We start from the raw sequence: 17,171 nt of genomic DNA, 5'->3' as shown, positions 1-17,171 counted from the left end.
TTTATAGAATGGAGAGGAACAGACAGGTAACAATATTAGATTACAACGCATATATCGGAGGAAATATTAATAAAATATGGGTGAACACTACAGCAGTTTGAGAATTAGTGAAAGACTTAAATTTTAAAGCGTAAACATATGTTAATACAACATTATGACTATTCACTTTGAGACTAACGATGTAAAATCGCCAAGGTTTAAATGCTGAAATTCTTTAGGACCAATAGACTTTTGTATATTCTGTCTTCAAAATTAGCAATGTAATATAAAATGTTTTTCAGAAATTTATTTTCTTTTTTGATATTAAATGGCATTTCCACAAAGTTCCAACTGCATCACTCCTATTCTAAGCATAAAAGAACTCCTGTAGATGGTGATAATCTATATTTTGTTTCCCTCTTCCTTACTCTAATATATACTATTCCACCTAACGTCATTTAGGTTAAATTATTTTTCTTGTTTATATTTTTTGGTACAGTAAGAGTAGAGTAGAGCTAAGTTTAAGAACACAAAAGCCATAAAGAGAACTTTCTGTGAGTAATAAATTACAAAATTTGTGCATTTTTTTTTTTTTTAATGAAAAATTATCTAAATAAGAACATTCAATTAAAATTTTATCCGTCATCATTTGGAAGAGTATAAGAGTTCCTTCAGGAACTAGTGAGAACATGAACACATTTATTTTTTTGTTACCACACAATGGTTAATGATTAGTCCTTGTTTTCATAATGTGTAACTTCATTTCTTATATTTTTAATTAACTAAAGATTTTTATATCCAATTTAAATTTTCTGTATCTTTTTATAATCTTGGTTGTATGTATATAGCATAAGTTTTATTTTTTATAACATATTTTTCATTATCAAAAGTTTTAGGATTTATAATAAAATTTGTGACTTAAATTTATAGTTATACCTCATTGAAATAGTGTTATAGTATTTTTATATTTAATTCTTTTGCAACTAACAATACTTTGGGCTATTCTAGTTTGAACATGTATCCCCAATGTAAATATTTCACAATTTTCATGTTTTAGTTTACATATTATATTTCACCTGCATAATTTATCTATTTTGTCCACCATGTAAGTAATATAATTTTGTAATATATTTTTATTACATATCTCAAGGCTATATAAAGACATATTAAATAGGGTCAAAAAGAGTCAAAACATGTGTTTAAGCATTTTTTTTTCTTGAAACTGCACGTTAAAATTACATGTTAATAAAATTTTTGCCAGTGCATCATAAGTTAATTTTATGCTGTTTCAAATGGTGGAAGATGAATTTTTCATGGAGATGGTATAGATTAAATTTTTCTAAAAAACAAAATAGTGCAAAATTTCGTTGATTTTTGTTCACAAGGCAAAACTTAGTTTTACACTACTCTGTACGGAAAAATATAAAGAAGTAAAATATTTTACCATAACTGATACAAGACGACGGATCTTTTTTGATACTTATATACAATGGACTATCTTATTAGTCTTGATAATTAAAACTTGTTTTATAACATACAATAACTAATATTATAATTTATTTTTCTAAAAACCATCTTTCTATAAATAAACAATAATCTTACATAGAAGTTGATTTAAAAATTCAGAGTAAAAATAATTCGAATTGAAAGAGGAACTTTAACAACAGTAAAATAATAAATAATTCATTTATGAAACCTATAAAATAGTTTAATATATTGACATACATCCATCAGTCAAAAAAGTATACAACAAAATAAATACAACTTGTTCCATACGACAATTAAAATAAATATATAAATAATCAAAACTTATAATAAAAAAAACATTAAAAAAGTCTTCCCGACATTTTACCAAAAAAAGTAAGTACAAAGAAAAACACATAATAAGACAAACTGACACACAATTGAAAAATTCGTAGTACTCACGTTTGTCGACAGCTGGTTTGTGAGCGTATGGACTTTTTCCTGAGCTTCGGACAATTCTTTACGAAGCTTCCTCACTTCGTGGGCTTGCTTCTCTTCAGGTGTACTGTACAGTGATGAGGCGGTCGAAACAAGGCTGACAGCTGAACCGTGTACTACAGAATACAAGCAAATAGAATTTTGAGAAAATTTATTTTTATTAGCTCATTAATATATAATACAGGGTTAAGTGTCCTTACTGAAAATATGAATTAAGGATCTCAAAACAAGATAAAGTTATCCAAGGTCCATTGACGTTTTGTTAAGAAGATATTTCCGTCGAAAGATTTTCATTATTATGATTTAAGAAGGTAATATTAAATAAATTAATAAATGCTACAAATACTTTATTAATAAAACGTAAACATTAACTTTCATATTAAATGTTGTTCCAAGTGATTATCTGGAACATTAAGACAGGCTCGGCATCTTTCTTACTCACCAAAAGTGGCTGAATGGCTCTAGATATATGTTATCATGCTCACAAGATCTGACATCACTGGATTTGTTTGTTAGGGGTTAAATTAAATGAAGAGTCTACCCAAGCCCAGTCAATGATCTTAATTATTTACGAAGAAGGATAATAGCTTGTGAATCAATAATACATATTTAGTGCCGTGTGACCACTGCTTCTGTGGAAAATTCTATGTTATTTGCTAAATTTTTTTGTAAAAAAATTTTCCATAAAAACAACAATTAGTAAGTAGGACAGATATGTATCATTTCCAAATGTTTGGCACTCAACAGACGGAGGGTCAAATATGTTCCATTGTAAATCGGCTAGCATAAATTTTTTACATACTATATATAAGGCCTTGTAGCTGTTACACAAAAAAAACATGAGAAAACTTAGTCCTCTACTATAAAGAGTTTAAAAAAATGATTCATTATAATAACAATAAAGAAAAAATAATAGCAAATCATCTCTAAATTTATGAATTTTTAGATAAATGTTTTTTTTTTCAATAATTTTATAATAATAAATGATTACCATCATCATCTTTCGAATTCATTTTCGTCATGATGCCAATGTAGTTACGGCTCATTCCATGACTAGAGGGTGAAGAACTTACAGGAGATATTGGATAATTAAACCTAAAACAAAACAAAAAGAGGTGTAATTTTTTTTTAAAATATATTTACAAAATTTTATATTTATATTTAGTGTATTATTTGTACCTATTGGGAGCTCCTTGAGAAAGCTGACTTGGGGTCGGGCTGGTGGGTTGCGACGAATGGTGATGCCCTACACCGATATTATAAGGTATGCTATAGTAAGGTTCTACTTCTTCCGAACGTTGTAGCATAGAAGGATAAAGTTTTTCTGATTTAGTCGATCTGTAAAAGAAAAATAAATAACATAAAATATATTTAAGATAGCATCAAGTAAAAAAATTGAAATAAAACAAAAAAAATATTTTCTTTTTTTAAAAAATCCGAAAATAAGTGGGGAAAAAAAAAAAAAGAAGTCAAAACGCAATGAACTACCGATGATTGATGATGAAATGATCGAATTATTCATTGAGAAACTTTCGACTGAATCATGCAATGAAACAATTTTTTAATAAATCAAAGTTTTTACATGCTCACGGTGCTTTAAAAACTGCATATATACAAAACTATGCGAGAAATAAAAATTGCTTAAGCATATAATATGAATATTGATAAAAAAATAACTAATAATATGAATGACAGAATCAAAAAATTGTACATTGGTCGTGATGATGAGTCGGGACTAACACAACTGTGCTTGAAATAAAATAAATAATAATAATAAAGATATAGAAAAAAAAAGAGAAAGAAAAGCGATAATTGCAAAAATGGACATAAAAGCCATGTTTTAATATCAATCCCTACCTTGGGAACGTCCGATCTCTGAGATAGCTGAAAAGTATAACACATTAAAACAACTATTATACATGCTTTGACATTTCTTACATGCAGTTAAAATAAATATGAAAAAATTTCAGATAATAATATAAACATTAAATGAACACACATATACAATAAGGATACAACCAAGATTTTCATGAAATTATGTTTTATAAGCTATTCCAATAATTTTTTCAAAAATTTTCATTTCACAATATCAACTCAAGAACTAGCATACTTCTATATGAATATTATATATAATATATATGGATATTCTTGGGTTTTTATTATGGAATGAAAAAATTATCAATATAGCTTAAAAACATGGAAAAAAAAAATTTTGTTCGGTTCCATTTGCATATGTGGCTTCAAATGATTTCTAAGGCTGCGATTTCAGGATTTGTATATTTTATATAATATTTTATGAATACGATGAGGAGTCAACAAAAATGGTGCATATTTCTGAAAATTTTAGTTTTAGTTTTCTTTTTGCGAGAAGGAATCTTATGACAGCTTGCAGCTTGCATTTGGCTGCAATCTGCCAATTTTATCGACATATTTCACTGAAACTGACACTACAAGATGAGTTTTGGTGATGAAGGGGTCTATAGTGTTTATATGGTGCTCTTTTGTTTTTTTTTTTATTTCTATATTACCATATCTACCCAGTTGGCCTTGCATGATTACTGTAACAATTTGTTTTTGTTTTGTTTTTTTACATTTGATAATGGGAGGTGGGGGATATAGTCTCTTGCAAAAGGCATCCCCTATTTAAAATGCTATAAACATGAACTATTGGTCACATGTGGATTGCTGGGAATAAGCTGGTGGACGTTGCAGTCAAGCAAGCATTTGCTCTTCCAGGTCAGGGGATTCTGACAACCCAAGAAATAGGCCTTCCACTGAAAAATGAAATATCGGATAGTTGGCAGTCCATGTGGAGTGAGAGTCCACCAAACAGACTAAAAACTAAAAAAATAACTAAATCATGTGCCACATCAAATCTTTCCGATCGCAGGGAGGAGATTACAATAACTAGATTGAGAATAGGACATACGAATCTGTCTCATACCTATCTGATCAATAAGGAGCCACTGCCAAAATGTCAATATTGTAATAGTACACACTACAGTCAACCACATCTTTCAGGAATGTCATTTCTGTGCTGCGGATTTGAATAGATTAGGAGTGAGCCCGGGTATACCAGGGACGCTGGATGATGATGAAAAAAGAATAAAATTGATATTAAGTTTTCTAAGAAGGAAAAACCTATTGTGCAAGATTTAAACATTAAACTCGAACATAGTTAAATTTAAATTTAGGAAAATAAAATATAAAACCTGGGCGTTAATGACCATTGGGTTTTACGCCCTAAAGAACAACAACAACCCTGGACTATTATAACTACAAATAATGAAGATTAATCATAAATAAAAAAAAATAATATTCAAAGGAAAATAACAAATGATGATGAGCTAATAGCTGACTGTGGAGTTGTTGGCCAAGAAAAGGAAAAAGAAAAAAACATTGGTTAGTGACAGTAATAGAAGTCTTATGAAACCAGACTACTTAGTTTATTTATAGTAATAATCATATACTAGCAGTCTAATAATCAAAATCAATAAAACACAAGAAAAAGTTAGTAGAAAGAAGTGAATTGAAGAATTTTTTTCTGGATACAATTCACTTATCACTAAAAAAATAAACTAACAAAACATTAAAACTAACATGAAGATGCATTCTTAGATTCATGCTCCTCTAACATTCTGTAATAAAATAAATATTGATAGATATTTACACAGTTTGAAAGTAATACAGTTGACAATGCCGAACCTACAGAATCGGCATGCTTTATATTTATTTTAATAATATACTAACGTACCTGATACTGTTACTTCGACTGAGCCTTGGAGCTGTTGCAGGGGAGCCAATGAGCCTCGCGTGGGTAAGACTAGCTCGATGGTGCAGCTGTGCGGGCAAGGACTCAATGCTTTCGGCCTCTATCATAGCGCCTACGACTGGACAGTTTAAACCCCAATATAAATCAATTAGGCAAGGAAAATTAAAATAGCAATAAAACAAAATAATATACTTTCATTACTAATTGGAAACTTCCAATTAAATAATAATAAACTGGAAAATATTTAAGAAATATAAAAAGGGACAAAAAGAGAAAAAAAAAAAAAGATACGAGGAGATGGGTGTGGTGTGGTCAGTGGAATAGTGACGAACACAAAAAAGCGAAACATATATTTTATTTTAATGGAATATGGTATGGGGGGGGGGGGGGGGTAAAAAAAAACAAAACTCAAATAGTAGATAATTATACTATTTTATTGAGCCAACGTTTCACCCCACGTTTCAGGGCTTCGTCAGGGCTGTTTTGATGGCAGTCAAAGACAAAGTGATATATTTTATTTGTGCCAACATTTCTGCCTAAATTTCAAACCTTCATGATGATTGACTGCATGTAGATTCAGACTGAAATTTCAGCACAAATAAAATCAAAATAACTTTTACTTATTTGTGATCATTACTACTTCAATGACCATATCTTCATCCCAAATTAAAATTACAATCGATAATAAATATTATGAAAAATATAAAAACATTTTTTTTTCCTATAAAAATTCTGATTTGAAAAGTGCTGAATACATATTCTTATATAATTAATTAAATAAATACATAAATTTATAATAAAAATAAACAAGTAGAGAAAAAAATAATAATAGTGAAATTAAAATTTACCACTGAGTAAAATAAACTAATAAAAATACTAAAAAAATTAAAATAAGTTTAGAACAAGTTTTACATTAAATAAAAAAAGAAAAACATAAAAGAAATTGTTTTTTCTACAAAAAATAAAAAAATTGAAAAGTGCTGGATATTGATTCTCATATAATTAAATAAATACATACTTAACTTTAAAATAATATACATATAAACATAACTCGTGAGAAAACAAAATAAATTGAAAATTATAGATTAATGAATCTAAATTAAAATAGACTGATGAAAATTTGAAAAAGTTATAATAAATTTGCTAGCTGTTTACGGTAAGACCAGGCATGCCTTGAACTTTAATAATATGATATAAATATTTAGTAATTTTTTACTTTTCGTATTTACGTTTATTTAAAAATATATAACACACCAACATTTCGACAAAGAGAGCTATGTACGTAGAGCTATCATATTGGGAAAAAAAAATTTGTTATACAAGTTATTTTATACAAATTTTTAATTAATATTTACATAATGTGTGTAAATATTAATTGGTTTTTATTTTTATCAAAATCACTAAATATTTATATTATATTAGTTAAACCTTTCTGGTGCAGAAGTGTGGAATATAATTTAATGATTTGAATATTAACAGAATTTAGAAGGTTGAAAGGATGAGATCCCGATAGAAATGAGACTCCTAAATATCATTTCCTCACCGATGTACTTAGATTATAAAGAAAACTATTCTTAGATTTAAAACTTTTTATTCTATAAAGAAATTGTAAGCCACTTGTAAAGAAACACAAGACTAAATAAATACCAAGTTACTGATCATTGAGTGTTAGTTATCTTACCATTAGTTGTCCTAGCTGGAAGCGATGCAGTATATGCTCCACTATGCCTTAACCAGGAGCCGTACGGACTCGAGATCTCGGCATAGTTTGAGTCAGAGAGCGAGCCGTCGATGTGCCTCGGCTTTGGAGAGGCCATCATCAACCTCTCTCTGGTCCCTGCTGACAGCTGAGGGCTTAGTGAATATTCTGTCTGAGTGCCTCCGGATACTTTCACCTTTAAATGAAAGATAACACTTATAGGGTTCTGACTGCGATAGTAAACAAACATAAAAACAAAATAAAATTTCTAATAATAAAATAACTACTTTCATGATTAATTTTAACTCAAGAAATGCATTAAATTCATTCTTGGCAAAGGTCCACTAATCTGTATGTTGGCCATTGTTTCTTGACAAAACCACTTATACACTAACTTTCCAATTAGATCACTTTTTTTTTTTCAAAAAAGATTTACAAAATTGATATTGTCCAGATTATGGCAACAGTAAATTTTTTTTAAAAATGTATCAGCTCCTGGTATTTTTCCTACATTAAAATGAGTAATTAACATTAATCTTTTTCAATAACTTTTATCAGTTTAACTTTTCCTTTCAAAGTTAACATTTTTTTTTGTGCTATTTTAATAAATTTTTTCTTTTTTTAAAGTCACAGTAAACGTCACCAGCATTTACAATTTATCTGTTTATAAGGTGATATAAAAACTGAATATTCAAACATTTACTTGTGAACTAATAAAAATTAAAATTAAATCTTTACTGCTCCAACCTATAAAGGGTTGTATAAAGTGCAGTACTTTGACTTTGTAAGGAAATACTGTTACTAAACCAACAGTTGTGCAAGGAGGTGATGTGGTCAAAATCGGGCTCGACTGCCAGATTTTTACCCAATTAAGGGTACCCACTTCGTGAGGCTGGGTGGAACTCAGAGGGTGACTAGCTGAGTTAGAACACTGAGCTATTCACTCCCATATTTATCGTTATTTACTCATAATTGATGGTAAAATTAATTTTTGGGAATTGATTTCGTGAAATTATAGTTTTTTTGAACTGTTATATGATATTCTTGACACTATAACCGAAACGTCAGCCATCTTGATTTAAGTTAAAAAGTTGGTTAAATAATTTTGCCTATAAATTATTATTGTTTCACTTAAAACGATTTTTATAAGAAAATAAAATGGTTTTATCATAAAGTAAATCATAGCAGTAGTAGGTTCCTAGATTTATTTGATTAATAAGTGATTATTTTTCGTAATAATGAAAAAAAAAATTAGTTATTAAACAACTCAGAGAGTATACACGTATAGATGTTTATGAGCAATCAAATTTAAGCTCATAAAGTTGACTTTTAGAATTTAGAACAATATTTCAGAATCTAAGCAAAATCAGGACACTTTGTTCAATTGTTACTAAATAACAATTGAAAGGTGATTTGGTCAGAATCATGCTGGACGGTCAGATTTTTACTCAATTAAGGGTAACTTCATGAGGCTGAGTGGACCTCAGAGGGCTCCCAAACTCGCGGCTACAGTGAAACAGAAAATAATTATCTTCTACAGCCGGACTTGACCCGGGTCCTTAGAGTTAGTAGACCAGTGCCTTACCATTGAGTTACCCACTCCCAATAGTAGGTTTTAAAAAGCTTATTTAAACTATTAATGATCCAAGCATCCCATAGACAACAGGTGTGAAACATAGGAATTAAGTTAAGAGTGAGTTTTTTTGGAAAGAAAATGGACTAAATTTGTGTCCGTGTCCATTCATTGGAAGATTTGGTTAGCAGAAATTAAAAACAATGTTAAGTAAACGTTACGATGCTAGGAAAATAAAACTGTCTGCTAATGAGAGATGGTCATCAAGAGAAATTCCATTGTATTATAGAAGTAGATATTAAGATCAAAAACATCATAAAGTACAAACCTTCGTCCTTGGAACTCCCGCGACTTGAGCTGTCCTTGAGTCGCTGACACTGCCGTTGATGGACCTCTTGACGTAGCCAAATGTTGGGGGCACTCCACGGTTCTTGCTTTTGCTTCCACTACTGCTACTGCTGCTGCTCCCGCTGCTGCTACCTCCTTTGGTTGTTCTTTCCTCATTACAATAATCAACATCTAATTCCTCTTTGGATCCTGAAAATTGTTCGACAAAAAAGATTTAGATTTAATTCTTTTATTTCAATTAACATTTACATAGCAGTTAGCAAAGACAATGTGAACACCTGATCCACTCTTGCTCTCGCAATTTGAGATCAGAAACATTTTGGACTATCTGTTAAACTGGGTATATCCTAATTGATTTTGCAATTAATAACATTCTTTACATAGTCAACTAATGGCATGGCATACAACTGTCTGAATCTTCAAACTCCTAGATAATCCACTCTGATTCTCAATACCTCACCAAGACTTCTAGCAAACACTGTTCATAAATAATAAAAATATTAACAATAAAGAATAATAAAATTACCCGCATTGCTCCTCTTCTTATCCTGCTTCCTCTGAACACCGTTAGATGGCTGCTGGCTTCTCTTCTCCCTTGACCTGCCTTCAACTTCTCGCCTGTCGAGGTCACTTCTACTATCGCCTCTTGGTAGGCTGCTACTTTTCCACTGATTCGATGGACAGACTTGTCTGAAATGTAAGTTTTACATTGAATAGAAGCTTTAATACAAGGAAGTAATAAGATAATAGAAAATATATCGATACATCTAAAGTGAAAGACACCATGTTACGAAACTGTAATTTTACAGGAGAATGAGTTTTAGATAATTTTCAACTATATCTTTGTATTTCTGAACTAATAAAAAAGGGTAATAAGATAATAGATAACTACCTGAAAGCACTGGTATCCGTCTGTTGACTGCTGTCGGCTTTCTTTATGTGCCTGGAGCCGATGACCCTGTAGACAACCGGGTGGGGCTGGGCTGGCGAGGGCGGCCCCTCCCCTCGCCCCCCGTCCCCACTCCTTCCGTTGACAATCCGGTTAGACTGGAAAATAAATGTTAAAATGATGGAAAAAATATAAATTAATTTCTAGTTTGAGGCAGGTTTATTTATCAATTATAATATAGTCTCACACTGTTTATTTTCTGTTAACTCCTATGTTTTGGCCATTCTCAAAGATCTATTGATTAACAATTTTAATTACATTCTGGTAATTTAAAATTATTTTAAAAATATTGTGAATTATAGATTATCCTACCTTATTTACAACATCATAGCTAGCAACATCATTAAAATGTTGCAGGCTATTCTGCCTTTGTCAAAATATATCTTAGTCAATAACCTAAAAAATCACCAATCAATTAACTTTGATCGTAACGTGTTAAATTACCTTCTATTATCCAATTTCACTTGTTCTAATTCTATTCAGTTAACACTTTCTATCACTTTATCAACAACGCATTGTTTAACCTCACGTATCAGGTTTGCCATATTCTCATTGTATTTCCAATTTTTATATACTTATTCATTTCAGTATTAAAAATCTACTGAATTTAATTATATATTATTTATCTTATATATAAACATTTTGATCACAAATTAATTTTTCTTAAAATTTCAGCATAATGCTGGTTCAAATTTCTTGTATCTGATCTGAAATTAACAGTATAGTTAATTTAATATTTTCTGTTATATAAATAGCTTCTTGCATTTCTGAAACATAAGAGTTATAAAAAAATAAACAGTGTGAGACCATATGGATATTTTAATACATAAATAAATTTCCTTTTTTAAATCTATAAGTTATTTTATTATATCTTAGTTAATTTTTATATTCTTTCCTTATTACTATTTCTCTTTTAAAGTTTTCTTTCTCTTCGTTTTTTATTTCTCTTCTCGTAGAAGTTTTTCTTCTGTGTCATAAACCACTGGAGTCTCTAATGACTCCACAAGATCTTTTTCTAGTGAAATTTTATGAAAATAATCTTCAATTTTCGAGTCGCTCAGTGACTTTTCCAAAAAGCCATAACGAGAAGATAAATGACCCATCGATCTTATTTTTAAACACTTAGTCCAGATATTATGAAGAATGTCTTAGAAACCATTTAGGATAGGATAAGAATTGTGCTGGCGAGGAGACTGATTTGGAAGAAACAGATAACTCATATCCAGGTGCGATTGCGATCATTTAACAACAATGGAATAATAAATTACCTTTTTTCTATTTAAATATTTTAAAAATATATTCCACAAATCCCGCCATTTATTCTCACTATAGTGAAATGAGTAAGAAATGCAAAAATTCTATTGGGGTCCTAAAATAACCTCCACAGTATTATGTGTTTGTTTCAGACTGTGGTATTATGGTTGTTTTATGTTAAATAACACAAGAGTGAAAAAGTGCATATTTAATATATTATGATTTAGGACCTCAAACAATTGGATAAAAAATATGCAGTGCATATGAAGGATGGATAACTGAAGACTATGAGGAAAACAACCACTTTTTCAAAATTAAATTATTAATAGGTAAAAATGGATGAGGATAGCTATTTATTCCTATGGATTAAAACATGCAAAAAATGGTAATGGATAACTAACTTCAGTTACAGATAAACTTGATTTATAATTGAAGTTCTAGGGGGCCTGTAGCAGAGTTGGGCAAAAATTAGCTATAGTTGAAAATAATAACTAAAGTTGCCATGGATACGACCCTTATTCATGAATGAACCATTCATAAATAACTATCGTATCCATGGCAATTTTAGCTTTTAGTTTCAACTATAGCTAATTTTTGCCCACTTCTGGTCTACAGTAGCTATCAGAGGCACAACAGAAGATTATAGAGCGCCTAAAATCCTTTGTCTTTGAATATCAATTTCAAAGTGTCCATTACCGGTGTAGTGTGATACTAGTGCTTTTGCTACAGTTCATCGACAAAGAACTTAAATACAATAATATACAATGTCCAAAGGTATCAGAAACTTTAAACCAATGATTTCTCACTCATTCAAATTTAATTATTTTAAATGAATCGATAAGTACCTTCAGGTGATGGCCTTCCGTTCCGGACAGATCTAACTCAGCATTGCCACACTTTCTCGAACTGTTGATTTCATTACTAAATAAAATAAAATAAAATCAGTAGTAATAAAAAAAAAAGTTTTATCATCAGTGGAATTATAAGAATAAAATTATTAAAACTCACTGGATATTATTTTTTGGTTCGAGACCGTTACGGAGATGGTTATCCTTGATGAAATTCGATCCTGCCTTTACACCTCTGCAACAAAGTTTATCATTATACATAATTTGATAGAATAATAGATTAACTACAATTAAATAAATTTTATTATTGATCATAACTTAATAATTAAATTTAAAAGAAGTTTATAATCAAACATAATGATTAAATAATTATAATTACATAATGATTCATAAGAATAATTAAACAATGTTTAATTATACGTAATAATTTAATAAGGATTTAAACAAAGTTTTTTCTTTATAATTGGAGATGGTCAGGGGGAGGGGAGGAAGGGAAGTGCGTTCTGCAGTTGTTTATTTATGTTATTTTCGCTGACCGCATCCTCCCTCCCCCAACCATCTTCTCCAATTATTAATCCATGGTCAACTATCTACACTTCTTTTTTCTTTATAAATATAAATCCTGATTTAATAATTTGATTAAAATTTATAACTTTCATTAGCTAAGTAATTTCGTTTCAATTTCTACAGAGTAATATAACTAGTTGTATCATATGAAATAATAATATATAAAAAAATATGAATAAAAGAAGAGTTCATGCGATAGAAGTAGATATGACAATTGCAATTTATTTTCTATTATTATCATTAAAATCTGTACCACAAGATCCCATGAAGGGTCAGGGGTACAGTACTTTGTAAGGAAGTACTGTTACTACAGGAGTACTCTTACACAAACAACGGTTGTGCAAGGAGGTGATTTGGTCAGAATCATGCTTGACAGCCAGATTTTTGCCCAATTAAGAGTACCCAATTTACAATTATTATCATAGGGAATAAAAAAAACAAATAGACTTATATAAATTCATTTTTGATATTGAATTTTTTTTTATAATAAAACTAAAAGAAATATTTTTTTTTATAATACACCTGTAGCCAAAACTAGTTCCGATAAAAGTACAGTTAAAATTGTCCAGGAAAAAATGCTAATGTTAGTTTTTACCCAACTCTGCCGATGATATATCAATAATTATATAAATTAAACTAAATGCTGTAAAAACTTAGATGCTGTTTGAAATTTAGCGCTAATCGGTTTATTTTATGTTTTTAAGCATGTTTGTGAGTTTGATATTTGAAATTATTACTATACAAACACTTATAATAAACGAATGCTGACGTTACCATAAACATTTACCAGGAAATGATAAAATCAGTGCTTTATTTCGCATGAGTCAATACATAATAAAAACTAATAAACAAAGTAAATCACACAATGAACATTTCACATCAAACATTGTTTTAACTGTAGTAATTTTTTTTTTTTAATTTTTATAAAAACTATTATTGTTAAATTTATTTTAAAAATTAAAAGTCATCATTCCAATTTTGATTAAATAGTATATCCCAGAGATGTCAAAGAATCAGAGAAATATTTTTTTTTTAAATTTACAAATTTTGTTTCCAGAATTTTAACTTAATTAAATAAAATACCAAAATATATTTTGAATTCACTTCAAGGCAGAACTATTTTGAAAATAGAGATTAGGTTTAATCTTTTGTTTCTTTATTTTTTTTTAATATGTAAGTATAAGTTTATTTTTATAAAGAAATATTTACTCTTGAATATTTATATAAAAATTATCATTTTTAAATTAATTTTCTTCAAATCAAAAGTCATTTATATTTCGATTGAAGAATATATCCCTAGGGGACAAAAGTTTAAAAAAGAAAATCGTCCTCCATTTAAAAAAGAAAAAAAACTTAAAGAAATATTGGAAGATAGTTGACCGTATGAAGTATATTGGAGGAAGATAGTTCGGGTGGCGGTCAATAAAGCTATCAAAATAGTAAAAGAATACTATTTATTGTTAACCAACATTTTGCCACATTTTATAGGGCTTCATTTGGGCTAAATGAGAAAACAAGATACAAAAACTTTGGAATTAACAGAACATTAAAAATAAAAAACATTTCAAAACTATAAACTTGACAATTAAGAATATAGAAAAACTACAAATAATAAAATATTAATAATAACAATATGAAGAAATATACTTGTAGGTAGACTGGAAACAAGTTGCTAATAAATATAACCAGATGTGATATAAGTTCTCAATACAGATCTAGACACATAAATAGTAGGAGACTACTCATTAACTATATATAATGTAATATACAACTGCAAAACTAGTTTTAATATACATGTAGTCTACCTACAAGTATATTTCCTCATATTTTTATTATTTTTAGTTTTTCTATATACTTTATAAACTTAACAATTGTTTTTTATTTTTAATATTCTGTTAATTCCAAAATGTTTGTATCTTGTTTTCTCATTTAGCCCTGATGAAGCCCTGCAAAGTGGGGCAAAACTTTGGTTAACAATAAATAGTTTTTTTTTTTACTGTTTTAATACCTTTATTGACCGCCACCTGGACTATCTTCCTCCAATTTTGAAAAATACATATTTTTTTGTTTTAAATTTACAAATTTAGTTCATAGAAGTTTAAGTCAATTAAAGAAAATACCAAAATGTATTTTAAATCAATTTTAATAGAGAAATATTTCGAAAATGGTTAGGGATGCGGTCAAGAAGGATGAAAATACAGTATTAACGATTTTTTTATTTTCTGCTGAAGTTTTGACCGACATTGTAGGTATTCATTAGGGCTATAATAAAAAGATACAAAGAAGTTAGAGTCAATGTAAAAGTAAAAAAAAGTTAAAAAAAAAAAAATCAAAAAATTTAAATAAAATAGTAAAGAGGATAAAAATAAGTACATAAAGAATTATTAACCAACATAATACAGTGAACAAATACATCAAAACATATATAATTGAAAATATCTATTAATTTAATTAAATTAGGAGACATAATAAATGATACTAAATGGTAAGCATAACATGTAAAACATTATTATAGATTACATAAATATGTAATTTAGAAGGAAGAATGTGGGATCGGTAAAAGGCAGAAAAGAGAATAAGTTTAGAAAGTAGGATTTTGCAATTTAAAAAGAGAAATAAAGATAAATGATAATATAAAGTTATTAGAAAATAATTAAGCAATGTCATAAATTAATAATACAAAGGGGAAAAAAATAAGAAGTAGAGTAAATGAAAACTTGTAGTTTCATAAGAAAAGAAAATTTTATGTTTGTGATAATGGGTTTGACAGTTTCATATACACACCTAATTTTGTTATATCTTTTTTTATAAATTAAATTATCTATTAAATTGATAAATGGTTATTTAAATATAATAATTGATAAATGGTTATTTATTATTTTATCTTCCAGTAATGGAATAGCATTACATGAAAAATAATATAATACATTTGTCATGTAATTATATATTTTAACACTTTCATTGTAAACTCACATAGAAATTTCAAGTAATAGCAGATATAAACAAGATCAGGGTCAGGAAAACACAAATCAATTATCATATTTTTGTAGGAAAATATAAATAAAAAAAAAATTACATAACAGACCGGACATTGTAAATAAGGCTGTGTAATTTATCACCAATGACTAGTGAATCAAGCCATGAATAATTCAGAAGGCTGTAGATCCATAAGCCATCATTCCTTAACAACATAATTCGATATCCTTATAACTTTATATAAATAAAAGCTGATTAAAGAAAAATATTAACAAATAAACTATATTAAATTGTGTTTATTTAATTTTAATGTAAGCAAATAGCGAATGGTGTTTTGGTTCTTTTTTTTTTTTTGTCGTTATCAAGTTGTCAATTGTTTAGTAGTAAGTCACTTTTGATGAATTTGTGATTAAATTGAATATACTTGTCAATTGCTTTAGTTGCCTTAATAATACATATTTAAATAGCGGTGTATATATTTTGGCAGAGAAAGATATGTAAACAAACCGTTGTGATAGAGACAGACACAGGGAGAGGAATACACAACAAACACAAACACTAACAGATACAGACTAGAAGACAACTGCCGCGAGCGAACGTCAGGAGAGGGACTGCCCAGTGCGCCTGCTCCGATCGATGCCGGGCTCTATCCTACAAATTCCTTTTGGGGGGGCACCCTCAACTTATATAGCTCATCTGTCGAGTCACAATCGATCTATTGTTAAAATGTTTAAATCATTCGAATCAAGAATCGATTGTTAGAAAAGAAAATTATTCATAGTTTAAAGTTAGGTTCATATAAACTCTACCATTATCCATCAGCTATTTTTCATATAATAATTTTATCTAAAAATGTATATATAATGAGTCATTGTACCATGTAATTATAATGTATAGCATTTAACTTGTTAAATATATAAATAATTGACCGTATTTATTTGTCGACGTTTCGCTCCACTTTGTTTGACTTCATCAGGGCTAAAAGAGATACAAAAACAACAGAAAATATTTCGAAAATGTAGGATAATATGATACAAAACGAAAACTAAGGTAGGGTTAAAAATTATGTAAATATAAGTGAAAACATTATTTAAAAAGAAATAAAAACATATATAAATGTACACGGCTTTGTTATACTGTTGTATTCATGACAGAAACTAAGTTCTCATTTGTTATTCGTACCTCGTCGGTGGTGTTAAAAATCATATAAATATAAATGAAAAATTACATAAAAATGGACAAAA

At 28.8% G+C, this 17,171-nt stretch overlaps 1 protein-coding gene across 4 annotated transcripts in view; it reads right to left on the bottom strand.

Moving 5' to 3' along the window:
* The window catches only part of LOC106684213 (protein sickie), a gene marked incomplete at its 5' end in the record, with an annotated part of 168,758 nt that overhangs the window by 103,070 nt on the left and 48,517 nt on the right, over window positions 1–17,171 (bottom strand). For 3 of the 4 annotated variants that reach the window (XM_067046039.1, XM_067046041.1, XM_067046042.1), the window contains 11 exon segments: window positions 1,906–2,057; window positions 2,933–3,036; window positions 3,121–3,279; window positions 3,799–3,825; window positions 5,696–5,831; window positions 7,395–7,608; window positions 9,314–9,522; window positions 9,860–10,023; window positions 10,226–10,380; window positions 12,382–12,457; window positions 12,545–12,619. In XM_067046039.1, the coding sequence (XP_066902140.1) occupies window positions 1,906–2,057; window positions 2,933–3,036; window positions 3,121–3,279; window positions 3,799–3,825; window positions 5,696–5,831; window positions 7,395–7,608; window positions 9,314–9,522; window positions 9,860–10,023; window positions 10,226–10,380; window positions 12,382–12,457; window positions 12,545–12,619 (1,471 nt within the window). 4 annotated transcript variants of the gene reach the window in all.

The sequence above is a fragment of the Halyomorpha halys genome, unplaced genomic scaffold, assembly GCF_000696795.3.
Source record: "Halyomorpha halys isolate HHAL.00 unplaced genomic scaffold, Hhal_1.1 Scaffold557.1, whole genome shotgun sequence".
Classification (NCBI taxonomy): Eukaryota; Metazoa; Arthropoda; class Insecta; order Hemiptera; family Pentatomidae; genus Halyomorpha; species Halyomorpha halys.
This window is presented reverse-complemented; position numbering and strand designations above follow the sequence as displayed.